Source organism: Mustela nigripes, chromosome 9 (assembly GCF_022355385.1).
Source record: "Mustela nigripes isolate SB6536 chromosome 9, MUSNIG.SB6536, whole genome shotgun sequence".
Taxonomy (NCBI): Eukaryota; Metazoa; Chordata; class Mammalia; order Carnivora; family Mustelidae; genus Mustela; species Mustela nigripes.
The window spans coordinates 8,104,127-8,130,847 of record NC_081565.1 but is presented as its reverse complement, the minus strand read 5'-3'; the positions used below and the strand labels follow the sequence as shown (position 1 = coordinate 8,130,847).

The 26,721-nt window shown below is 49.7% G+C and overlaps 1 protein-coding gene across 10 annotated transcripts in view; it reads left to right on the top strand.

Moving 5' to 3' along the window:
- The window catches only part of RALGPS1 (Ral GEF with PH domain and SH3 binding motif 1), a 269,975-nt gene that overhangs the window by 90,625 nt on the left and 152,629 nt on the right, over positions 1-26,721 (top strand). For 7 of the 10 annotated variants that reach the window (XM_059410787.1, XM_059410788.1, XM_059410784.1 and 4 more), the window contains 3 exons: positions 7,921-8,004; positions 12,995-13,084; positions 15,725-15,817. In XM_059410787.1, coding sequence (XP_059266770.1) covers positions 7,921-8,004; positions 12,995-13,084; positions 15,725-15,817 — 267 coding nt within the window. The remainder of the gene's footprint in view (positions 1-7,920; positions 8,005-12,994; positions 13,085-15,724; positions 15,818-26,721) is intronic. The other 3 variants (XM_059410789.1, XM_059410794.1, XM_059410790.1) reach the window with 2 other exon arrangements.

The following is a 26,721-nucleotide window of genomic DNA, read 5'->3' as shown; positions in this document are numbered from 1 at the left end:
AAGTTTTAGTTGGCCAGTAAATGGAAGGCAGTACGAAGTCTAGGTCTGAGCCTATGTCTTCCCGTGAAGCAGGTACTTCCAGAAATTTCATTTCGCTTTCCCAGCAGTGTTCAGGGTGACCCCGTGGCACAGGAAGGATCTGTTTGTGCCGAAAAACGTGATTCCCGAACTCAGACTGCTGTGGGAATGGTGAGCAGTAGAGGAGATGGAAAACCAAAGCAGAGTGAAAGGACAAGCTAAAATTTCCATCTAGAACTCAGAGGGAAACCCACAGGGGACAATGAGGATGACTTGTTTCTAGGAGGTGTCATGCGTGTCGCAGGAACTCTGCAAATGGAGGGACGGGAAGATGTGAGGACGGCGGCAGGCTCTGGAGTCACAGACGTGGCAGAAGATCGATTTTCGGGACAGCAAGTGGTGTGTGCGCACGTGTGTGTGCCCCTGCGTCATGGCTGCCGCCCTCTAGACAGGGACCTTCTGTGGCTCAGAGGCCAGGCTTGGGAGACCGACACACCTGGCTTTGAGTCTTGCCTCTCACACTGACCATATGTGAGGATTGGAGCAAATTGCCTAATGCTTCCAACTAGGCTTCCCTTTCTTCATCTGCAAAATGGGGCCGTAATGGTACTTACCTCCCGGGCTTGTGAGGATTCACAGTGGACAAGCAGATGGATGGTGTGGCATATGTGGCGCTTAGTAAAGCACTCAGTAAATATTAGTTGTTGTTCTTACTGTCCAAGTCTCAATTCCGGTGTTCTCTGGGTTTTAGGCTAATGGATGGTTTACATTTTCTTCTAAGCTTTCTGTGTTGTCTAGGTTTTCTACTCGGTCCCTAATCAAAAAAGCCAAAGTGTACTGTTTTTTAAAAGCGAACATCTGAATACTGTTACTTGGGAAAAGCATTTCCCGAGAATATGGAGAAAGGGAATTGAGCGTAGTCCCCAGCGTAAGAGTGGAAAAGGAGCAGGTGGCCCTGTGGGCCTTCTGTCGGGCTTGGGAATCCGGGTGAGCAGAGCTGCCAGTGGCTGCTTTCCATTCTGTTCACTGGGTCCCTTTCTCTGTCACGTGGACGGGGAACTGTTCGCAGGGTTGCAGTTGGCTGCTGCCCTGCGTTGACAGCTGGTTCTAATTGTGCAGAGCCGCCCAGTACTAGCCCTGGCGGGGGAATGTTTTTGGAAATTTGCATCATCTTCATGACCCTTAATCTACATGTGTCCGGAACAGACAGTAGTTTGAGGAGTTGATGAAACAGCGGTGGTTGGGAGTTGTTATTCTGTAGACGTTAGTAGGACTGCAAGCTGAGGAAGAATAACCTGCTGGTACTTGTTCAGTGATCTCTGCCCACGAGACACACGCTCTGATGCCAAAGAAGGTGCCCATTTGTCCCCAGTGGTTCCTTCCTGCTCTTGTGGTTTGGCCAGCCAGGGTTCTGAAGCCTTCTGGAGGGCCCCGTGTTCATTTCTCCTGGGGCCCTGCCTCCCTCCCTCCTCCATACACACATCATCCCCTGCTGGTGTTTATTTCAAATTACTGAAGTGACTTGCCCTCCTGTGAGAAAACCATACCCCGCGTATGAGATTATAGCGCGGACTAGACTCTAGCCTAGCGGAAGAGCGAGTTTACGTCCACTCTGCCACTCTCTCCTTCATGTTCTCAGGGCAATAAAACCTATCATGTGTGTGAGGCTTTGGGAGCTGCCTATACCCAGTCCCTCCACTGCCTTCCCACCCCACCCGGTAAGATAAACTCCAGTCGTTTCTTGCCCTCCAGGCTAGGCGATGACCAGCCCCCCACCCCCCAGCCTGCTTCCTTTGTTACCACCTCTCCTCCCGCTGCTCCACTGCTCCGCTGCTCCGCTCCAGCCCCCCGGGCCGCCTTGCTGTTCTCAGCCCAGCCTCTGCTTTGGTCTGCTCCTGCACACCGCCCACTCTGCTTGAGGCCGGGAGCCTGCTGGAGTCCCCCGTGAGGCCCATAGCTCTGGCCTGGCTTTGGCGAGGACAGGCTCATGCTGCCACTGTCACCGACTGTGTGTGGCCTGGGCACATTAATACACCTACTCGCGATGTTGCTTTTCGTTTAGAAGCTGAAGGTGGCAGCAGCCGCACCTGCTCTGAGGGTCCTGTAAGGATGACATGAGATGGCGCGTCAGGTGTGACACAGTTTCTGGCACAAAGTTCGTATTCAGTAAATCTTGTTTGTGCTTATCTGGCTGGGCCTTGACCCCCATCCCTGGCCTAGTTGCGAGTCCTGCTGCCCAGGGACTGCTCTCCTGGGTGTTACCCCAGCAGACTGCAGGGTCTCCCCTGGCCTGGATCACCTGCCCCTGCTCCCATCCGCTCTGTGCTGCCTTTCCCCCTGAGCATTATTTTATTTATTTAAGAAGCACATCGGAAGTACTTACAGTGTATCAGGCATCATGCTAAGCAGTTCGCAAATATCTCCTCACTTACCCCTTAAAATTTCTCTGGGAGAGGTGAGATCCTGCCAGTTTTCAGAAGAGCAAGGTCAGGCCCTAGGAGTGGAAGTGACCTGCTCAGGGTCCCAGAGCCAGTGGCTGTAGGTCAGCCGTGGTCCGTCTGCCTCCTCAACTGCTGGGCTCCGCAGTCTCTCTCTGTACAACTGTGCCCTGCCAGCTCACTCCTAAGACCAGCGCCAGCCCCACTGCTGGGCTCCAGGTCGGAAGCCCCCATGGAGGATCTGTCATCCCTGCCTCCAGCCCCAGAACTCCCACTTCCACGCTAGGAGCCTATGGATGTCACACACCTTGGCTACTGTGGCTTCCTGCAGGGTGACAAGGCCTGGCAGGCCCTGAAGGACATGGCAGCCACTCTGTTATTTGCCTGTTCTTAATCATGTCACCAGAGTCTAGGCCCTAAGATGCCTTACTCCTTAGACCCCACCCCTAGCTCCGGAACTGGCACTGTCCCCGCTGACTGCCTCAGTGGGTCATCTACTCCCTGGGATGTTTTTAGAGCTTCTTTGGCTACGTGTGATTGTCCCACCAGTTCTTCTGAAGATTGTTCTAGATATTAGAACAGGAGGAATGGGGAGAAACATGGAGGGTGGAAGAGGGAGTAAGAATGGTGATGTGGGGCCCTTGGCCGGCGGCCGCCAGTCGTATTCTGTAAGGTCACATATAGGGACTTCTTAAAGTGGTGCATGTTCCACGGGAACGTGTTTCAAGAATGTGATTTGGAAAAGATTGCAGTCAGGATCAAGCACCTGTGTGGAAGGGCCATGTGTTAGCACCAATTTCCTGTGGCCTGGGTCCTGTAGTGTCTTCAGGGAGGACTTGGCCCACTCCCCCGGTCTCCTCTTCCAGGGCCTTACCTCATGGACCCCAGACACGGTCTGATCGCCAAACTCCTACACACAAAACTGGCAGCTCTTGGGGGCGTTCCTGGCAGTGTGGCCCCAAGAAGCTTGCAGGGAGAGCCTAACGCAGTGGTGACTCTTGCTGTCACCTAGGAATGCTTGCATTAAGAAAAAGTTTTTGTATCTGTTAGAAATTGTTTCCAGTTTCTTTGTAATAAACATTGTTCTTCAACTCCCAGAATGAGTGTCTAATTGAATCTCACGTGTTACATTTTTTTTTTGATTTTTTAAAAAATTTATTTATTTCACAGAGAGAGAGATCACAAGTAGGCAGAGAGACAGGCAGAGAGAGAGAGAGAGGAGGAAGCAGTCACCCTGCTGAGCAGAGAGCCCGATGCGGGGCTCGATCCCAGGACCCTGGGATCACGACCCGAGCCGAAGGCAGAGGCTTTAACCCGCTGAGCCACCCAGGCGCCCCTCACATGTTACATTTTTAAATTTAAGGCAGCTGGTCAGACTCCTTTGCGCTCTGGGCCTACTGACGCTGAGGTTCCTATGGGGTACCAATGAGCGTGTGGCCGGGAGGCGGCTAAATATCCTGGTCTGGGGCTCAGGAGAGAACCCCAGGCTGGGCACAGACGTGCGGTGGAAGCCATGGCAGTAAAGGTGGGCTCCCGGGGAGGAGTATGGACATAGAACAGGGCAGAAGAAGACCGTGGACAGATTTCGGTGGAAGTGGTGGATAGTGCCGGAACAGAAGAAAGCAACCAGAAAATGGGACTGGGCACAGCGATCGTGAGGCAGTGAGAAGGCGGCCAGAGAATTCGGTGCTGAAGGGCAGGGCCAGGGAGTGGGAAGGGGCGGGCGGCTGCCCAGCCAGGAGGCTGTCACCCGTGGAGGACCGAGCAGTGTCCGTGGAGAAGGGGAAGGGAAGAAGGTGGAGAAGGAAGCGGTACGGATTGTCCTTTCAGGAAATTCACTGGGAAGGAGAAGAAAGAGTAGGAGCCAGAGGAGCCGGAGGCCTGGAAAAGATGTCTTTCATCGTAACTGCCCTCGCTGTTATCATCCTCCTGTTACTGCTCTCCACGGAGAGGAAGGGGGTGAAGGGGGGAGAGAGGGCTGGAGGGCAGGCTTCTGAGCAGGGGATGCGATGGGATCCAGTGCCCAGGAGGAGAGCAGGTCCCCTAGAGGAAAGGGTCTCTCTTCCCCTGAAGCTGAGGAAGGGAGAGGGCACAGGTGAATTTGCACATTTGGTAGCAGAGAGTTTTCTTCTCACAGCTTCTGTTTTGTCCCTGATGAAGCCAGGGAGCATCCGCATGAAAGAAGAGAGGCCCCAGAGGAAGCTGGCAAAGGACACACAGGCTCATACTCCTCTGCTTTCACATCCCATTGACCTCGGCAGAGAACTCAGAGCCGAGGACAGACTGGGTGAGATCAGGGCCCTGGCGCCCGGGGGAGGGGGCGTGTGGCAGCCCACTCACCAGGGCTGTGGGGCCACCAGCCTCAGCCCAGCCCCTTGGCTCCTTCTAGAACCAGCCCTGTCTCCTCTGGTCAATTTGAACTTAATTACACTCAGATCAGTTCCATAGCATAGACCTTTTTTAGGCATTAGTGACTGGAAGAGTTTTATTCTATTACTTCACATCTTCCAAACCCACTTCACACAGATGGAATCTCTTGTAATCCTATAAGGCCAAACACAGAAGAGGAACAGGGCCAAGGAGGTTGGGCCCAGGGCTTGTTTTAGTGCAGATAGAATGGTCTTACTTCTTTTGACATCCTGATAAATCTTTCTGCCCTGAATTTGGGAGTATGAGGAACGCTCCTACGCCATTCATTCAACAAATGCTGCCTGCCGTCCGCTGGGGGCCAGACCTGTGCCCTGCGTGTCACCTCCTCTGCCAGGCTTTCCCTCTTTCAGTCGCTAGCACCAGTCTGTGGAGTTGATTTCAGTGTCCCTGTTTGATGAGTGATGAAACCAGCAGCCCCAGAGGTTAACTTGCCTGGAGTCACCTGGGAATCATGTGGCCGGGCTGGGATTTAGACCGGGGTCTTCTGGCTCTTAAGGCCTTTGCTCCATCCATTTCATCAAAGAACCCCTCAAACATAATGTTTTACTCTGTTGAGGCTTTAATTTTAAATATTACGTGTCTCTCACTGCAAAAGGTTCTTTAGGGAATTGTCAAAACCCAAGAAGTGTACAAGCAATTTATGAATCAGGGTCTTGGAAATGTTCTAATCAAATAAATGTAGGGCAGATGTATTAAGTTCTTGCTTTGGTTCCTGTGTGCATGACATCAGCAAAGTGAGAGAGAAACAGTAATCGATTTTATTAATAATTTATGATCCCAACGAGAGCGTTGTGTGAGGGAAGGAAGGGCTGTTTGGAGCTCATGCTGAGTCTGACAGCAGTGGGACCCTCGGGAGGGGAGGGGAGATAACCTTTACTGAGGACTTGTTCTGTACTATGTGCTCTGAATGTCTTAATCTCATTTAATCGTCGTGTTGAGCTTCCTAGTTATTACAGTGTCATACCCGTTTTAAGATGTGAAAATTGAGATTCTGAGAAGACAGTGCCTGAGAAGATCACACAGCTGGTGTGTGGAGGCAGAGTCTGTCTAATTCTACGTAAGATTACAGACTCTTAATTAACTGTGTACTTATAATTAAAATGTGTGCATGTGTACACACACATACGTGTATAACTTTTGCTGGGTATTAAAGAATTTGGGGAAAAAAACAGAAGGAGCAACTATCAGCCAGTAACTGGGCGACAGCCATGCCCCCGTCCTTGATTGCCAGGTTAATGAATTCTTTTTTCGATCTTACTGTAGCCCATACCTTCCCAGGACTGGTTCTGGGATTCACAAGGAAGACTGCTCTTGTTCTCATAATTTAACTTGGAAAGGGCATCGATACCCATTTGCAGAAGCAATTGAGTGTATGTTCTAAAGGGGAGAGAGAAGTCAGTGTAACGGAGTCAGGTTGAATACACATTTTCAAAACAGGAAGAATCATGGTAAACAGGTAAATCCTACATCTTAAAGAGAGTTATGCTTACATTAGAAAAGAAATAAGGTCAAGGTATTCCTTCGAGAGGAAAAATCCTGAGCCCTTCCTCTTTGCTAACCGGAGACGGTGAGAGTGGCTTGAGACGACAGGAGGCGTGATGAGGCCGGCGCCTAACTGCCCTATCGGGGCTCTTGCTGAATGGCAGCCCTCGTTGGCGTCCTTGTCATTGCTGTTACTTAGGGTCTACACTGAAGGTGCGAAGGACTTGGCAGGGTCCGGGATGTTCGTGTCTTCCATGTGGGTGGCCCGGAGGAGGAATGGTGCATTTGCAGAAAGGGGGCGGTCTCGGGAGAAGCCGCGGGCACAGCCTTGGCTTCCTGGCCGAGAGCTCCCAGGTCCAAGAGCTCCCAGGTGCAGGCCATGGGGTCTTGTGTCGGGAGCTGCCCACTGCCTCCAGCCAGCCTTCGCACAGCACCCGCCTGTCTGAGGCTTATAGTTGGGTCCCGAGAAGCATTCGAAGGGCACTGTGCTTTGGGCACAGCTGCTCAGCCTGCAGGTTTTGTCTCTGGCCATTCCCACTGCCCTCCCAGACTTGCTAGTAGACCCCCGTTCCAGCTGGTGGGCAGTTGGCTCTCACTAATGACCTTATTAAATAAAGTTCCAGGTGTGTGGCAAAAAAGTGCTGTTAATAATAGCAAGGCCTGATATGAATTAAAAAGGAGGGCTTATAACTCAGAAGTGGAGAGATTTAATCTGCCTCCTTTCTTCCATTCTTTGCCAGGGCCCCCATGCCACAAGCTGAACATGCTGGGCGTTGGGTAATGGGTTTTCCCTGGTTCCCTTACGCACCCCAAGTGGTCCTGGTGAAGTGCTCCCATTAGCTCCCTTGGGTAGGAACCAGCCTCACTGATAGGTAAAACTTAGGTAATTTGGTGATTCAGAATGTAACGTTAAACCTGCTAGAAAGAAGAGACAAGCCCCTGAAGAAGATGTCAAAGGCAGCCTCTCCTTCTGGTCAAATGTTGGTTGTACAAGATAGGGGAGGGGCTGACTTTGGGAAGGGGTGTGAGGTAGTTCCAGAAGCTTCTCTGACTGCAGTGGGCTTGGGCTAGGACATTTTCTGATTCTAGGAATGGAGGCTGTCACATGGCCAATGAGCTCTGAGATCCTTTAGCCATATTTTAATTTTAAGTTCTAAGTTCACCGGGAGGATCCTGCTAGCTAACACATTATGCCCTCTCTCGGACAGTTTGCTTTCAGAAGGGACTTCTGGTCTCAGGGGAGCTGGCAGAGAGGCAGTTTGTCATTAAGGGTATTTTTGGCACAGAAATCCTGAGAAATGTGGCTGGGGTTATGGAGAAGACTATCCGACCTCCCATCCTCACCTGGGGAGTGGAGTTCCCAGGCTGCACCTCCATCTCCAGATCCAGCCCTTCTCTCCAGAGGAGAACCTCACCCATCCCGGTGAAGAAAAGGATGGCCAGAGCTTCGGCCCTTCCCCACGTCCGTGTCCACATTCCAGTTAGATGTCCTGCTGTGTTTTGCCTCCCGATTAGAAAGAATCACTGCTGAAATTGACTCTGTGCTTCCTAGGAACTTGCCAGCTGTGGATGGAGTAAGAAGGAGAAACATAGTCTCGCCCCCAACGTCGTGGCCTTTACCCGGAGGTTTAATCAGGTGAGCAGTACCCCTTGCATGTGCCTGAGCAGGTAGCACAGGTGTCCCCTGTGGACTGGGCACCCTGCTAGGGTTCAGTCACAGGCACCTGGCACAGGTCCAAACCCTTCTTCCCAACCCACTCTGCCCATCAGTCCTCTTTGCCTGCATAGTCCTTTTTCACAGCAGGTGGAACTGAAACCATCTTTCGAGGGTTTGAATCTCTTCATTGGCTTCCAGTTCCACCCAAGCTGAGGCTCCAGCACCTTAATTGCCCTGCAGGGTCCTGCACAGTGGGTCAGGTTTTCATCCACCCCTCTCGCCCCACCCCTTGTCCCTTCCCCAGCCCATCCTGGCCGGCCTTCCTTCTCTTCCTGATGCACCGTATCTCTGTCCCCTCAGGCCCCCAGATGTGCCGTCTTCTCAGCTCAGAATTCTTCCTCCCCGTTCAGCTCCCAGTCTGATCAGCTTGAATGTCACTTCTGCAGGGAGCTTTCTGTGAATCCCCAGCCTGTGTGAGGTCTTTGCTGTCACACGTTCTCTCACTGAACCCTGTGCTTCTGTCTCCGTGTGGCCCTTTGCTCATCTCTGCTCACTCTGTGGAGCTCTTCCTCCTCCCCCTTCTATGCCAGTCTCTGGGCTCTGTCTTGTTCACCACTGTGCCTCCCACCCCCTTGCCTAATGTTCAGGGTAAGAGAGACCCTCAGTAAATGCTTGTGAAATGAATCAATGAGATACTCAGAAAACGCTTGTTGAGTTGAATTTCTTTGAGTGCCTCACAGCCAGGCCCCTGGCCTCACACATCCCGCTGCAAACTGACTTGTTCCAACCAGAGCCTTTGCTCTAGGTATGAAGATCCACACCCCCTCTTAAGGGAAGAATGATGGGGGCCTGGGCCAACTAAGGGTAGTGGACTTCTGGCCTCTTAGCCAGTCTGCCAGAACGTGATCTTTGCTAGTAAGCTACCCTGTAACCCCTTTTGGGTGGGCCAATCCCCAAATGATGCTTTTGACAGCTTTTCATCTTTCTTGTTTTTTTCTGGTTTCAAATGAGGGCAGTGGATTCAAGATTGTGTAGTGTGCGTGACTGGACCTTGGGGTGATGGGCCTAGGTTCCCTTTGGGCCCTCCCTGCAGCGGGGCCTCGCTGCTCAGAAATGCCGGGCCCTGTGCATCACCACTGTCCAGCCCTCTCCAGGCTTCCCCAGCCTCGGCTGCCACCCAAGGATGAGGGAGCCTCAAAGAGGCAACAGCTTTTCATCTGAAGATTGACACTGGAGTTAGCATTATTGTTGCTATAACAGGAGCTAGGAAGGGTCTAGATGCATTGGGAGTAGGGGCTGTATGTACCTATTTGTTTTGAAAAGAGAAGTTCTGAAGCCTTTTGTTTCTTTTTTCTTTATTTTCAAAATCTCCCTTTTCAACCAAGCTTAGGCTTTAAAAAATAAAACAGATGTGCACATGCTATCAGAGGATTCAGAGTTTCCTTCACAAAACTATTTGACTGGGAGCCAGCTCAGTCCCACCTCTGACCAGCCGCAGAGCTCCCGAAGGAGGGCTGCTGGGGGCTCTGATGTAATCTGCCTTGCACGCTGAGGCCAGGTCAGCTTGGCAGGGGCGGGGCAGCTCGTTCTGCGCATGATTGCCTTGTGTCCAGATCAGACCAAGTGGGTGAAGTGAGCCAGAAGTGCAGTCGCGTTTTCCCAAACAGAATGCTTCGAGAAATGGTCTTGCTGCCAGCCTGTCAGCTACTCCGAGTGAGCAGCTCCTGGCCACAGCTCTTTTGGAAACTGGCCAGCCACTGGGGCTGCTTTCTCTGAGATGAACTGATCGGCATCCTTTCCTGGCAGACTTTTCTCTGTGAGAACAAGGCTCCCCATCAGCCTGTAGATAAGGAAAACAGGTCACTTACCTTTTGCAAGCCTCAGTTTCCTTATCTGTAAGTGAGAATAATAATAGGACTCACCTTGCAGAGTTGGTGTGGAGATTAAGTGAAATGGTATATGAAGAACTCTTAGTGCAGTGTCTGGCATGGAGTAAACATTCAACGCTTTGGGGGAAAATAAGAGGGAACGTGAAGATCAACTGATTGGAAGGAGGTTGCCCGCAGATTTGAGGCTTCTTGTGGCCAAACCAGAAACCCAGTAGCCAGGGTCCTGGTCAGACTCTGTGGACTTGCTTGCCTCTCTGTGGGATCTGAGTCCCTTGGGATTTGTTCATCTAGCTCATAGAGGGATGGAAGGACCCAGACAAATTCACTGAGCATGTGTTATGGGCCAGGCTTGTAGCTCAACACCAAGGAGTTCACTGTAGAGCTCAGAAATGCTCAGCCTTTTTTTGGATTATGTCTTTTTTTGAGAATTTGACCATATATATATATATATATATATATATATATATATATATATATATCTGAACTTGTCCCAATGGGGACATTTTACAAAATGGTACTGGAACAATTGGAACTTTTTTATGTATGTAAAAAGAAAGTGGACCTAGACATAGACAATAGATCTTTCCTAAAAATTAACTGGTATTTGCCTGTGCAAAGAAAGAAGGACAGTATTTGGCAATGATGAACGAAGTTGCTAGAAACACGTGCATGTGTGTGTGCACGCATGTGTGTGTAGACATATGATTTCAAAGAAGCTGGGTATATATCTAGGAGTGCAAGTGCTGGACTGTGCCATTTTGTACTCCTGCCGGTAATGGAGCGAGAGTGTGTGTTGCCCCAGGTACTGGCCAGCAGCTGGCACCTTCACTGACCGTTTCATGTTAGCCGTTCTAACACATACACAGAGTTCTGCATTTCCCCAATGACAAATGATGTTGAGCATCTTTTCATCTTTATCGCTATTTGTACTTCCTTGGTCAGGTGTCCAGATCTTTGGCCCATTTTTCAGTATATGTGCTGCCGAAGCGAGCACTCTTTGGCCCATTTTTCAGTTGGGTTGTTTTCTTGCTGTTGAGTTTTAAGTGTCTATTTTGAATATAATACATACATCAGATATGTGTTTTGCAAGTATTTCCCCAGGCTGTGCTTCATCTTTTAATTTCCTTACCAGCATCTTTTGCACTATAGAAATGTCCAATTGTAATGAAGCCCAACTTATCAGGTTTTTTTTTCATGGATTGAGTTTTTGGTGTTACATCATCTGGCCTTCAGTGCCCTTCCTAGCTTTGATTTCGCCCTCTACCCTGACCCCACAGAGCACCTGCAACACCACACCAGTCGGTCTGCTCAGCCCTCCCTGGTCGTGGTGTATATAGCCATACACCAATCCTATCTTTACCTGCTCGAAGTCCACCCATCTTTAAAGGCCTGCCTCTTCCAGCAGACCTTCCTCTACCATTAACTCTCCTGTGTTCCAGTCCGCTTCGGTTGAACAACTTCTGCGTCCAGGATTGCCATGGGATTTCGGGAGGATCTTGCCTCCTCTGGTCACCCCTGTATCAGGCAAGGGCCAAGTGTCGACTCATGGTGCCTAGAGCCTGCACACAGAACAGGCTTCACAAAAGTCTGTTGAATTGACCTGGAGTTGCCTCCGCACCCGTGTGCTGCAGATCAGTGTCGACCCTGCCATGTGCCATAATTATGCCTTAAACGTGTGTGATTTTTTGGCATGCAGGAATCTATTAAATTATACATATAAACTATCACACTTGAGTTTTTGTGGCATAAAAATGTGCATGTATTAAAATATAACATTTATGGGCATATCATTTGATGTCCAGAAAAATCTTTCTTCCGTAACTGGCTAGTAAACGTTTGAGACTGAACTTAATTTTAGGTAATTCCTTGGAAAAAATGATTCTATGGAAACCCAGGCATGTCCTGGAGGCAACCACAGATAATTACGCGGAAAAAACTTTTCTATAATATTCCTACTTAACATAAAAAGCAAATTTTTGGTTCTTGGTTATTCTTGTTTTCTCGTTGAAAAGTGACTATTTCAGGAAAGAGAAAAAAATCTAGTTGCCGCAGTAAAGGTGCTTTGTTAACTCTGGACTATCTTTATTTTAATTTGTAAAATTCAGAGGTTTTAGATGCCTTTGCCTTCCTTTCAACTCCACACCTCCCTGTACTCGGCTTAGCTCTCTCTCTCTCTCGGCTGTGCTGTCCTCCCGCCTTTGGGCATCCGTGGGTCACCCAGCACTGTTGTTACAGTAGCGAGACATAAACAAGAAAGTAACCACTTCCCAGACTTTCTTGGCACGGAGCCCCTTCTGTGTTGTACTGAGGTGTCATGTGGGTCTGCTATACCCTGGGAGACAACTTGCTTGTTCCCAAAAGGATTCAGGGGCTTGGGGATGTTGATTTCTGTGAGAGGTCAAGCATGAATAATGTTCTTTTCTTTTTTCTTTTTTTGAAGCATGAATAATGTTCTGAACCCAAAGTACCGTCATGTCCTTTTGGCATCGGTGGTCTCCAGAAAAACATGTCCCTTCACCTGCCTTGCTTTATGGGTCTTTGAAAGACACTTGCATATCATTTAAATTATTGGGTGAACCTCTCCTAGAAAATTAAATTTGTTATGATTGTGCAAACTTTGGTGAATCCTACTCAGTTGAGGTCTGTCTGGGGATATAGATCTCACAGTGGTACAGCCAGTGAACATATGTGTTTGTCTGGCCATTTGTCGATCCATCCATCCAACACCCTGGCCATGGTTTCCCCACAGCTGACAGCCTTCTGAGCAGGGATCTGTCCGAATCATCTCAAAATTTCCTGCCACAGCTTCAGAGAGATTCATATGTTGTGGAGGCCCAGTAATTCCCCCGGGTGATGAGGAAAGTACTTGTCTCTCGGCATCGCTGTGTGTGTTCGAGAGGGGTGCTGAAGGAGGGCCCCACCTGCAGGGCTGGGTGTCGTAAAGGACCCCTCCGCCACCTGCAACCCCGGGCTGCGCTCCTCCAGCTTCCTGACCCCCCGCGGTGGGCGAGGGTGATGAGGGTGGTCCAGGGCTTAACCATTTCTCTGGTGTGTGTGTGTGTGTGTATTTGACTCTACAGGTCAGTTTTTGGGTTGTTCGAGAAATTCTAACAGCACAGACTTTAAAAATAAGGGCAGAAATCCTGAGCCATTTTGTGAAAATAGCCAAGGTAAGCTCTTTCGTTATTATGTTTTCCTCTCTCCCTCCCTCCCTTCCTTCCATCCTTCTTGCGGAATGTGTTTCCTTAGTACTCTGAGAGCTGCCTTGCTCTGGGGGTACTGGACTGCGTTCAAACAGAAGCTGTGACCTGACTTCTCTAGGCTGGAAGACCCGCCTACATGCCTGCTCGGCATCCCCGCCCCCCTGCACGCATGGCCCTGTGGCCCTCTACCCGTTACGATGGCAGTCAACCGTTCTCCTTAGCTGGCTCTTCAGACTCTCTATGAGACCCTGGGGGCTCCCTCTGGGGTCCATGCCTCCTCCTGTTTCACACTCAGCTGGTCTGGGGCCCTGCCGGGCTCTGTGGTACCATCACCTCCTGCAGTCTTGTCCATGATCCACAGAGCTCACCCCACTGCCATCCCCACTCCTACCCCCTGCCCTGATAGGTTCTGTCCTTGCCAGCTGTTGAGCCCCGGGCTTAGGTCTGTATCCTGCCTTTCCCTCCTCTTCCCTGATGCTGGCCATTCTCATCACTCTGCCAGCTCCTCCCCTTACGCCGCGGCCGACCACAGGGCGTGCCTGCAGCCGGGCGGCACACTGCTATTCTGACTGGTTCCCCGTGTGCTGTGTGCACGTGCTGTGTTCCCACCCAGACTCTGGGCCCGCTGACCTGTACTGATGTCCTTATGAGCCAGGCATCACAGCAGCCGCTCTACTGAACTGATTGTGTTCAATGTTCACATTGTTATTCTCCCACTTCTAGAGGAGGAAGAGGGGTTTAGAGAGTTGAGCGGCCATGCCCAGGGCCTTGTAGCGAGCGAGCTGCAGCATGTCTCTTTGCCTTCAGGGGAGCTGCTGTGCCGCCCTCATGAGAAAGTTAAGGGCATCCATCCAGAAGTATGTCAGGGGCAGCAGTTAACTTTCATGCCGTGTGCATTCGGAAGCGCTTGGGACTGTGCTGGGGCTGGGCTTAATGACGCTTGTTACTGTCAGTGCGTTCATGCTGGGCCAGGAGAGAAAGTGGGGTGAAGTTCCGGGCCACTGGTGCTTTCTGGAATGGAGATTGCGGTGCCTGTCCAAGGAATCCAAGCCGGTCCCACCTTAACCTCTGCCATCTTCCAGTGCTGGCTCATCACGCTGGCATTGTGCCCTGAGGCTGTTCTTGTGCAGACCCCTCCTTCCTCGGGGCCTTGGTTTCCCCTCTGCAAAATGAGACGGCTGGATTAGAGGGACCTTCCAGCTCCCAGAGGACCTCCCACGGGACCTTCAGCTCGGAAAGAAATTATGTGACAGGCATAGCCTTTCAGATACATAGGATGAAATTCAGTCCTCTCAGAGAATCTGTTATTACACATAGGAAACAATTAGAGATTGTTACAAGATGTATGAAAGGACGTATTAACTTGTGTGGTAAAGGAGAGATCTGAGGAGGAACAGAGCTGCGAGGACTAGACACAAGGGCTTTTTATTATTCGTTCGTTCACTAGGCCCTATTGTGCGCCATATGCGGCACTAGGGATATGACAGCAGGGACAGCTTCACCCCTGCTCTCGGGGAACACCTGGTCCAGGGTGAGAGAGAAGCAGGTCAAAGTGACTACAGGCCAGTGTGCTAAGGAGATGCACAGACTGCTGTGGGAACACGTAGGCAGGGGCCCCGAGCTCCCTAGATTTGGGAACAGGGTCAGGAGAGTCATACTAGAGGAAAGGCATCTGTGTTTGGTAGTACCCAAGACAAGTGAGGGGGCAGGCAGGGGGAGTCTTACCCACAGGCACAGAGCACTCCCCCAGAGCCAGGTGCTGCTCTGGCACTTGGCACACACCATCCCAGATAGCATACGTGCCTTGGTTACCTTCCTTGTAGGCGCCGGCATGCCAAGGCTCGGCAGCTCGCTGGGACACACGGGGATTGGGAGCGGGGATTGGAACCAGGTCTCCTGGCTCTATGGAGCCTGCTCTCTGGCCCAAACTTCACTGGCTCCCAAGAATGAGAAGGGGACCCCAGTCCCGTTACCAGGTTTCCCTCAGTGCCAACCTAGAACGTCTTTCTGTACTTCCTCTTGGCCGTGTCCCCTGCTCTTCTCTTCCATGGTCAGGAGCTCATGTGAGACTGAATTGAATCCAAATGTTCTCACCAGCGTGGGGTCTGGCTCAAAGGAGCACAGTCAAGTGACTAAGAAGCCAGAGCTCTGTCTTCCTAATGTAGGGGGTGGAGGCCATGCAGATTGGTGACATTTTTCCTCGGGCCCTCTTGTTCTGGGTGTAAGGTAGTCATAGAAGACCCACATGGATATTGCTGGCACAGCCGAGGCTTCAGTTTATAAAAGCCTTTTGGGACAGTTCCGATTCATCTAAAAAAAGAACATTAAGGACATTATCAAACCTTATCCCGAGCCACGTTTCTGTCCAGCAGCCAGACTAGTCAGCTTATAAAATTTTGCAAGTGTTCTAGATGCAAACTCACCTTTTGACAACTTGAGAAAAAAAGCATATGGTTTCTATGAACTCCATAGAACTATATTTTCTACATGAGATATTTTCAAGTATAATCGAATTTCCTAAATATGACAACATTTGGTAACACTTGAGCATGTTTTTGTTCTGTTGTTTATAGCAGCAAAATAATCTATTCCATATCTTTTTTTCAGAAACTTCTAGAACTCAACAACCTTCATTCTCTCATGTCTGTGGTATCAGCATTACAAAGTGCACCCATCTTCAGGCTGACAAAAACCTGGGCTGTAAGTTAATGCCTTTGATTTTAACTCTCATTTCTCTGGTGAAATCCTTTATTCCTCAAGCCCCTGAAGGCTTTCTCTGACTGTCTGCCCTTTGCTGGTCACAGAGGATTACCATGGGATCCCTGGGCCTCCTGTCTCCTTCAGGGACCTCAGCCCCATTTTGGGATGAGGAAGTTAGGAGGGTGCCAACATGGCTGGGGCCCGAGCCCCCTCGAGTGGATCTTCCTGGACAAATAACGTCACGTGTAGTGGCTGGGTCAGTGACATGACTTCTGCCCTCCACTTGGCTGGCATGCTTCTCTGACAGGCTCCAAACTGCCCTTGGGAGAAACCTGTGGCCCTCCTGTAGAGAAAAGTGGGGTTTTGATTTGTTTTTATTCCTGAAGGCCGTGGATAATTTCAGCTTAGAGGTGGAGTCTGATAGTTATATAATTGAGTCTGTAGGAAAGTTTTTCTGCTGTAAAAATACTTTAAAAATATCTCAGCCCTCTTTATCCTCCTTAGCTTGGCACAGTGCCTGACATGGGGGAAGTAATTGCTGTTTCCATAGCTCATTAGCATTCACCTCCTGGCCCGCCTGGCCCAGGGTCTCCCACAGCCACACAGCCCAAGCCTTTCAAGACCTGTTTATGTCCCACAGAACTGAAGGGAACTATATGGAATTGTCAGCTGTGCTTCTGCAACTCATTTCCGAACTTCTTTCTGCCAGTCTGCGGGGCTGGGCTCAGTTTCACACTTGGCTAATTCAGGGGCCTTTAAAACACTTAGGGATTATGTTGTAGGTGATCAGAAATGAGCTTGTTTTTTTAAATTGCTATTTTCCATAGACTTAGCTCTAGCAAAGTGGAGTGAGACGTCTTAGCCTGGAGTTAGACACTGGGGGTGCGCTCAGCCACTGTTCAGAGCGTGACTTCTGTGGGACTTGTTTCCCTCTGCGCACTCAGAGGTTGGCCTAGAGGAGTGGTTTTATGTCAGTGCTTTGTGGAGCCCCAAGGGTTCTGTGGAACCCCAGGGGCTGGGGAAGAGGAGGCTGGTTCCACCAGAGCAGCTCTGTGTGCCTCGGTTTGATGGGCTGGACTCCGGGGTGGATTTCAGTTCAGCAGTGGCTTGCGAGGTTGAAAGCAAATTTGGAAGCCGCCGGTCTCTCCTCTTGTTGCCAAGGCCTGTGAGTCCCTGCGTCCATCTGAGCCATGAGGCTTTTTTTCAAAAGTTGCCTAGAGAGTCTTTTTCAAATGAATTTTCCATTATTTAGATGCTCTTCTTGTTTCTTGAGCTGCTGGGAGCTGCGTGTGGACTCAGATGAATTATGAATCTCAGCGTGCACAAATCTCGCCGTCAGCAATGTGGCGACCCTCCGTGACCCACAGAAGCTGTATAGTTGGTGAGGGCAGAAAGGGAGTCTTGCAGGCCACCCCTCGCCCAACCTGTCCTGTTGGCCCTAGGACAGTGGTTGGCACAGAGCAGTGGGAAATGGAGGGGCCCCGCTCCCCCTTTATCACCTTCATCCTGATCACTGCAGCCTAGGGGACGGAGGCGGCTGCATCTCTTCCCGACACTCTCCCCGTGCCTGTTGTTACGAGCCCCCAGCACTTCTACTCTGTGCTTCTGTCCCCTGTCTTCCTCTTGCTGCGAATGCCTTCTTTCGTGGTGAGGTCTGATCTTCCTTTGTATCCCTGGTGCCCAGCTGAGTATTTGCTTGTTGTTTGCGTTCTCTACGTCTGGGGCGCTGAATCTTTTCCTTCATTTGCCATTATTTCTGGTATTGAGATCGGCCATTGAAGTATTGCCAGAAAAGAGCTGTTTCCCCTCTCCTCACTTTTCCCTTCACCTGGTATTGGGGAGACCCCAGGGGCCCACAGAGCAGGGAGGAGCAGGAACACAGGAGACACTGCCATCGCAGCCCAGAGCGTTAGTGCTCTTATAGTCTTCATTTAAAAAAATTGATTTATTTGTTTTAGAGAGAGAGAGGAGGAGGTGGGCAGGGTGGAGGGAGAAGGAGAGAGAAACCCAAACAGACTCCGCGCTGAGTGCAGAGCCTGATGTGGGGCGTGGTCTCGTGACCCTGAGATCAACCTGAGCCCGAAACCGCAAGAGTCAGACGTTTTAACTGACCGTGCCATCCTGGTACCCCTCGAGTCTTCATTTTTTAGAGAGGGAAGCTGAGGCTCTAGGAGGTGTGGTGGCCTGACAGAGGCCTGACAGGACTGGTGAGTGCCAGAGCTGGTGTGATGGCACCGTGCCTTGCCGGTGTGCAGAGTCCGTGCTGTTGGCCAGTGCGCTGGATGGCTTGTTGGTGGTAGAGCCTGATCTTGGAATCAGGCGGGGCCCAGAGCAGGGAGAAAGAGGCACACACGTTGGGAAATGGGGCTGGCACTCCAGCCCTCAGAGGCAGCGTGTGACTAATGCCCTGAGTGCTGTCCCTGGGGTGGTTGAAGCCCTGGAAATCTGGAAAACCTGGAAAACCTGGACAGAAGGGAGTTCCGGGTGTGGGCAGACACCCGCCCCTTGGTTGCACCATGGACGACCTGAGCAAGGGCCAGTTGGTCCTTAGCTGTAGGCAGGGCAGCCCATTGACCTATCCATGGCTGGCTGCAGGGTGCCCGCAGCTGAGGGACTAGGGATGGGTCGGAGACCGACACTGAGCACAGGCTCCCACACAGTAGGCCCTAGTAAATGCTGACTCGTGTGCAAACAGCGAGGGAGTCACCTTCTGCTGGCCCAGAGAAACACAGTTAGGGTCTGATTCATCCCAGCACTGGGGCCTCTCCAGAGTACTGGCTGCCTCAAGGCCACGCAACGTGAGCAAGACAGAAACGGTCAGTTCTGGTTTCCTGAGTACGTGCTACCGTGCGGCTCTTACTCATTCTGCAGATCAAATATTTACCGAATGCTTCCTCCATGCCAGGCCTCAAGGCTATGGTTAAGGGCCCCGTCTTTATGGGCTTTTGGGTTGTTCAGAGGAGACAGACACATTATTGTGTCCCGTCTTGCTGGTGTAAGAAGTGACGGATAAACATTTGTTGAGTGTGTGAGGCAGTGAGCAAAGAGCTGTCCAATGGTAATAGGAGTGACACAGGAGACCAGGACAGGCGGGTGTGAGAGAGAGCTACTGGGGTGTGCTGGAGCCTCGGGCATCAGGGAAGGCCTTTCCGAGAAGTAAGGCCGTGCTAAGTTGGGCCTGAGTGACACGGAGCCGGCCATGCCAGGGTGGGGTTGCAGCCAGTGTGAAGACCCACAGCGGGAAGACACGGGGTGCCATCGGGAAACTCAGAGCTGGTGTGGCAGGGGCACCGTGGGCCGGGAGATTGATGCAAGATGCCGTGGGTGGGCTCTGGCCCATCGCCAAGGGCTTGCAGCTCAGGACAGGAGTTAGGTTCTGTTTTGAGTGCCCGGAGCCGGACATGATCTGGCTTACAGCTGCTTTTCATTTTTTGTCTTTTAAATTACGGTTGCTACTGTGTGGAAAACAAACTGGGCAGGGAGTGCAGGGGCCAGGATGGGAAATGGGGCCTGATCAGGAGGTCGGGCAGCATCCAGGAGTGAGCCGGGGTGGCATGGGCTGGCGAGAGGCAGGACACGGGAGAGGAGGAAACGGACGGGGGAGGCATTCTGAAGGCAGACCTGGTGGGTTTGTGTGGTGGGGTGTTGGAGAGGGGGAAAAGAAAGGAATGGAGAGGATTTCTAGGTTTGGGGCTCGAGCAACTAGGACGATGGTGAAACCTTTTCTCTGGTCAGAGTGGTCCCAGGAGGAGACTGACTTACTCACGAGTCACCTGGGGGTATAGAATTCCTGGAGTCTGGGTGAGTCACTCTTTACAGTAATTATAGTCATGTGTTCCACACACACACACACTCTGCTGGCTCTGCATGTTCCTGTCATGATTTGCTCTTTCCTACTGAATCGATTCAGGCAGTTTGCCTCATCTGCGGCAGCAAGGGGAAATCATGGCCAATGGGTCAGGAGGCCTGGTCTGCAGGGTGGGGACCTGGAAAGGGAGCCTCTTGGGAGGGGGCGCTCTCACTGCAGACACCTGGGGGAACGGGGTCCTCAAGCTCTGCAGTTTGGACAGCCACTTTGCAAACGTCCTGAGAAGGCAGATTTGTGGCATGCACCTATTTGGGACTTTCGAGTCTTTTATTCAGGAAGTGCCTCTGTTCCCCATGTCTGATGTCGTGCCCCAGGGAACCCCCTCTGATGCTGCTGAGAAGGTGGTGATAGGCATGGGCTGCCTCTTTCAGGCTTTCCTCAGCCTTGGCTCAGGTGGGAGGCAAGACGGCTGAGGGGGGTGAGGAGATGGAGGGCAGAGGAAACCAACGTTTGTGTGAATCGCTCCCCTGTCGTTCCTCATAGCCGCGCCTGCATTGCTTCTCAGAAAGTCCCAGTCATGAGCTCTGCTGACATTGTCACCCTCCTCTTCCTTTTATTGCCGCAACAGTGGACACTTCATCACCCCCTTCTCAAAAGCTCTCCTGCCCTTGGCCTAGTCCTCTTCTTGCTGTTCGGACAGCGGGCTCCTCCCTGACTGCTTTCGTTGCTCCCGCCCACTGGATGTAAGTGTTCTGTGAGGCTCTGACCCCAAATCCCGCCCTCTCATCCGCTTCTCATCCCTGGGGGCCCCGTCGGCACGGCATGGAGAGCTTCACCAGCACGTCCGTGCCCAGTGGAGGCAGCCTGCTCCGCTCATGCTCAGACTCTTTCTGCAGCCCTGGACCCGCATTCCCACGCCTGCTCCGCACAGCCCTCTGCTCGCATGTTCCTTTGACAGCTCATGCTTGGCATGTCTGAAATCAAGCTTTGGTTTCCAGGAAGTGATCACAAGTGCCAGAAGACTCTCCTAGCAGATTGTGTTTTGGACTCTGAGGCAATATGGTAGACGGAGCTGATGGGGAATAAGCCCCTGCCTGCTCCAATCACACAAACACAAATAAATGCCAGATAAGATACAACCAAATCAAAACCCCAAGAAGCACAGCTGAACCAGCAGCCAAGAGAGGGGAGTCACCATGCACTACAAGTAAAGCATGCTCTCAGAGGCAGCACCGTGAGCACAGCTGAAAGGAAACCGCTGTGTCTCAGCTTGGCGGCTGGCACTAGGGTTCTCATGTGTGGGAGGACTGTCTAGGTTGCAGGCCCCGTGCACATGGGAGGCTGGAGCTCAGCTACCCGCAGGAACCTGGAACCCCTCAAGTGTACCCATCAGAATGTCTCTGTCCAGCCTGGGGGAGCCCCCTGAAAGCATGAGTACAGAATGTCACCTATGGCAAACTGTCACCCAGCCTGTACCTCAGGCAGCTGTGGAGTCCGAGGACACAAGACCTGAGATTGTGTGGGGACCCTAGGCCAAGCAGTGAGGGGGAGTGTCCCATGGAGAGTAAGAGCATAGGCTCTTGAATCAGATACCTGGGCTCAGCCTCAGACCCGCCTCTGTGGTAAGGATTAAATGAGTAAATATATGAAAAAATGTTGAGAAATGTGTCTGGCACATCAAAAGTGTGTTGGGTGAGTATTAGCCGTGGCTGCTGCTGTTAGCATTATTTTGGACTCTTCTTGACTGTTCTTGAGTGAGCGAGGCCCGGTTATCTCTGACCTGAGATCATCACCATCTTCGGGCTGCTGTCAGTGCTCCTGGTCTCTCTGACCCTCCCTCACACCACCACTGGAGTGATTGACCCAGAAGAGCTCCAGCGTCTTCGCTTTCCTCCTCAAAGACTGCTTTTCAGACTCTGCCACCTCTTGCTTGGTTGGGGGCTCTGTGCCCGCCCCGCTCCTCCAAAGTGGGAAATTTGGATCTAACCCTGTGAACGCTATTCTTTAACCTGCCATTTGAACATTTCACTCACCACCCCCCATTTTATAGTAGTGCATATATCGTCAGCCAGTTTTTAGCCATCATTTGGATTCCTAACCCTGGACTCCAGTGATCCCTGAGAGTCAGGGGAGACGCAGAGCTGGGATAAGAGGATCGGTATGTCTTGGTGTTTTGGGGGGAAACTTGTGTTGGAGAGTGTGGTGCTTAAAGAGTGCACACAGGTAGAGAGCCTACAGCAGAGTGTAGAGGACACAGCAGAGACATTTTGGCAATGGCAGCAAGTACCAAAAGGTTTCATACCTACCTCACACCTACTTCCTGACCTCAAAAAACAAATCATAAACCTTTCCACCATGGCCAGTAGATTGTCTGCCTCCACCAGCAACATAGGCCCGAGTCATGTGTGGAAGAGATGCAAGAGTTGGCTGAAGGAATTTTTTGTTCATCCACGGCCACAGTTAGCTCATTCTGTCCCCCTTTGGTTAGTAGTTGCTGTTCAGGCTTAGCTACTTGTGATTGGTGCCCTGGTAGCAAGTTGAGTGGAAGTGTCAGAAGAGTAGAACAAGTAGCCAAAATGGTCATGATATGTCCGTGATTGCCAGATGGCAAGACTAAAAACATACTTTGCCAAGTGGCAAGTTTCTACCTCTCTACGCCCTTTCCAGTCTTTTTAAAATTATTAATTCTTTTTTATTTGAGTGTAGCAGACACACAGTGTTACATTAGTTTCAGGTGTACACCGTAGCGATTCAACGAGTTTATACATTATGCTGTGCTCATCACCGTATAGCTGCCATCTGTCACCACGGAACCCCGTCACAGTGTCATTAACTGTCTTCCTCATGCTGGGCCTTTTATTCCTGACTTTCTCATTCCATTACCAGAAGCCTGTATCTCCCACTCCCCTTCACCCATGTTGCTTACCCCCCATCCTCGTCATCTCTGGCAACCATTAATTTGTTCTCTGTATTGATAGGTTCGATTCTGCTTTTTGTTTCTTAAATGTTTCTTCCTTTGGTTTTTGAGTCAAATCATATGGCAGTTGTCTTTCTCAGTCTGACTTGTTTCACCTGGCACAGTACCCTGGGGGCCCTCCCATGTTGTTGCATATGGCATGACCCCGTCCTTTTTATTGCTGCGTAATATTCCATTGTATATGAATACCTTATTGTCCTTACCTGTTTGTCTGCTGATGGACTTTCAGGTTGCCTCCATATCTTGGCTGTTGTGAATAATGCTGCACGTAGACATAGGAGGGCATCTACCTTTCCAGTCTTGTCCAAAGCAACATTTCTGCCAAACTGGAGCTCCTTTGAGCATCCTTGTGCATTCCTACCTCCAGGCCACTGCTCAAGCCTTTTTTTTTTTCTCTCTTTTGGCCTTGAGGGCCTCCCCAGCCCTGTCTCTGCTGGTTGAAACCCTTAGACACTTGTTTCTATGACTACCTCTCTCTGAAGGTCCTCTTTCCCATAACAGAGTTCGTTCTCTCCAGAGCCCTCTTATATTGTTTCTGACCCTTCCTGTCTCGGCTAGCCTTTTTCATTGTTCAAGCAGGTTGGACAAAGGGAGACACACATTGGATACCTGACTCCTTACTTACCCAGACCAAGTCTGGAGCCAGGATGGGCCCTTTGCAAGCTTCCATTTGGGGATGAGTCTCAACCCTCGGGGGCTTTGTGAGAATGTCTCCCTCGGTTACTAGGAGCAAAATTTTTAAAAATTTAGTAAAATTATTGGAAACACATGGCAAAAGCTATCCTTTAAGATTATACATTATGTATGTATGCATGTGAATGTATGTATATATGTGTGTGTACATGTAAACTGTTCAAGGATAATGTTTTTAAAGGGTGAACTCACGGGGCGCCTCGGTGGCTCAGTCGTGAGCCACCGAGGCGTTCCGTGAGTCTGAAGGCAGACAAAGGTCTGCCCTGAGGCAGACCTCCGTCTGCCTTCAGCTGGGGTCATGATCCCATGAGCTTAGGTCCTGGGATTGAGCCCTGCATGGGCCTCCCTGCTCAGTGGGAAGCCTGCTTCTCCTTCTCCCACTCCTGCTTGTGTGCCCTCTCTCAATGTGTCTCTCTGTCAAATAAATAAATAAAATCTTTAAAAAAAAAAAAAAGGTGAACTCATGACTCATATAGATATAAAATGAAAACTTGCAAAGATTTTAAGTCGTTAATTAGTGAGAGAACTAGTAAAATATTACAACCAGTGAGATATTATCAAAAGGGAATCCAGAGTACTAGACTTCCATAGTTACACAAGGAATGCCAAAATAGTTTTTAAAAAGGTTTTATTTATTTATTTGAGAGAGAGGGAGAGAGCACAGGCAGGGAGAGTGGAAAGCAGAGGAAGAGGGAGAGGCAGGCTCCCTGGTGAGCAGAGAGCCCAGTGTGGGACTCGATCCCAGGCCCCTGAGATCATGACCTGAGCTGAAGGCAGAAACTTAACCCACTGAACCACCCAGGCATCCCAGAATGCCAAAATAATTTTTTCAATGGCTACGAAACTACCATTCCCAGGGTGATAATCAGTGGCATTTCTTGATACATAATTTGCCTTTCTGTGGATATGACTACATTTTCCACAAGTTAACTTCTGTATATACAGAGTTTCAGAAGGCCTTCGTCACAGACAAATGGGGATAGGCAGCCCAGAAACCTCCGAAGTTTCCAAGTCACAAGGTTCCCTTATCTTACTTATGACAGGCTCCATTGCGAATAGTTTACATTAGATACAGGACTTTGTAGCTTAGTTATTTTTCAGAAACTGATAGTTTGTATCAAAAAAAGTAAAAATGACTTCTAAGTGCCCTCCTTTTACTCCTCATTCACTCCGCACTCAGTCTGCTCGATCCATTGGTCCATAGAGTGCCCACAGCACTAAAAATTCTTTCCATACCAACAGTAGACACTGGAATTGAAATAGAATTTTGAGCCAGTTTTAACGTATTTGGAGCCACAGACTTTTTGTTGAGAAGCATTTCCACATATCAAGAATTGTTACTCTGTTGGAAAGCATTTCCACGTATCAGGAAAAGTTCTTCTCTCAAGACGAGGGAACAAGATACCAATGTCCTCATAAAGAGGATTTGGAGGGACTTTTTTCTTTTTCCCTCCACGGAAACATTTTCCAGATTTGAACTATTTACCAGATGAGGGAAGTTTTCGTCATTAGTCAAATGCAAGTGCCACATGCAGATTCTCAGAGCATGTGTGATAAGGGAAATTTCCAGAAGCAACCTATTTGACCCAAGATTTGTGATCTTCCTGGTTTTTGACCCTGAGGTTTATGATTCCCATTTATCCCATGCAGCTGACACTTGACATCATGAAAATTGTGTAATATCACTATTCTGGGACTTGATTTTTACTTTGTAATTTTAGTATACTTTGCCTCTATGGTCACAGACCCTTTCTCAATCCTAATTTTGTATATTTTTGCTTTTTGCCCTATTTTAAAGAGGGTTTACCTGTTTTGTTGGTATAAAAAGTAGTTCTTGGGTCTAATTATCATTTCTATAGGCTTGGCATTTAGTTTAGTTTTGGAACATACCAGTTTATAATTTTATCTGCTAATCCATTTCCCTTACTTATTCCCTACCTATTTTCCTACCTTCTTGAGTTGAATGTTTAGTTTATTTATAATCTCACTTGTTTTAACTTGAAAAGAGTTTAAAACCATGCATTTTCCTCTCAGTACAGTTTTGGCCTCAATCGTATAACTTAACATATGGTTTCTCATTGTTTGTGGTTTGTAAATAGTCCATAATTCTGGCTTTTATTTTTTTCTTTTACCCAAGAGTTATTGGAGTTTTCAAAGTTTTCCAAGCATTTGGATTTTTAAGTTATCATTGTTAGTTTTTCCATTCTTTTATTCAACAAATACTTAGGCAGTGTACTCTCTGTGTTGGGAACTGTACCAGATTCAGGAAGTGGCGGTGTGAACACAGCCAGCATGGCTGTTCTTTGCTTCATGGGATTTGCTGTTTGCTGAGGGAGACACGTGTTAATTGCACAGTTAACCCCAGTCATTATGAATTATTGTGGAAGAAATTCAGGGTGCCTCATGGCTTCAGCTTTGCCAGAAGTGAAGTTGCCTATTGTATTTAGTAAACTCTTGATCCTATCTTCTTTTCTTTTCTCTTCCTTTTTTTTTTTTTTTTAAATTTTTATTTATTTATTTGACAGAGAATGAGATCACAAGTAGACAGAGAGGCAGGCAGAGAGAGGAAGCAGGATTCCTGCTGAGCAGAGAGCCCGATACGGGACTTGATCCCAGGACCCTGAGCTCATGACCTGAGCCGAAGGCAGAGGCTTAACCCACTGAGCCACCCAGGTGCCCCTTCTTTTCCCTTCTTTAAGATTTTAGTTATTTATTCGAGAGAGAGCAAGCATGCACAAGCAGGGGGCGCAGCAGAGGGAGAGGGAGAAGCAGGCTATCTGCTGAGCAGGCAGCCCCATGTGGGACTCGATCCTAGGACCCTGGGATCATGACCTGAGCCAAAGGCAGACGCTTAACCCCCTGAGCCACCCAGGCACCCCTTGATCTTATTTTGTTACCTCTTTTCCTATGCATGAGTACTTTCAGTATCTGTTTGACTGTGGCAGGCAAGTAATTTATTTTCTTGTATGTAGTTTTGGTGCCTCCTTCTTGAGGCTTCCCTTAAGGTTTGAAATCTCAAGAACCCTCAATTAGTATGAGGTTTCCAGTTTATGGCTCTAGTTGTAATAAAAGTTTGAAACATGCAGGAATAAATCCTGGTTATTTTTTGAATAAACAAACTCTACATTTGAAAAATTAAGTCTTGGGACGCCTGGGTGGTTCAGTCAGTTAAGCATCTGCCTTTGGTTCAGGTCATGTTCCCAGGGTCCTGGGATTGAATCCCACGTTGGGCTCCCTGATCAGTGGGGAGCCTGCTTCTTTTTCTCCCTCGCTGCTGCTGCTGCTGTTCTCTCGCGCTCTCTCTGTGTCAAAGAAATAAGTAAAATCTTTTAAAAAATTAAGTCTTGAAAGAATTTTTTCAGCATACTACATGCATATTAATTTTAAAATTCACTAAGTACAGAAAGTATTAGTGAAACAACTAAG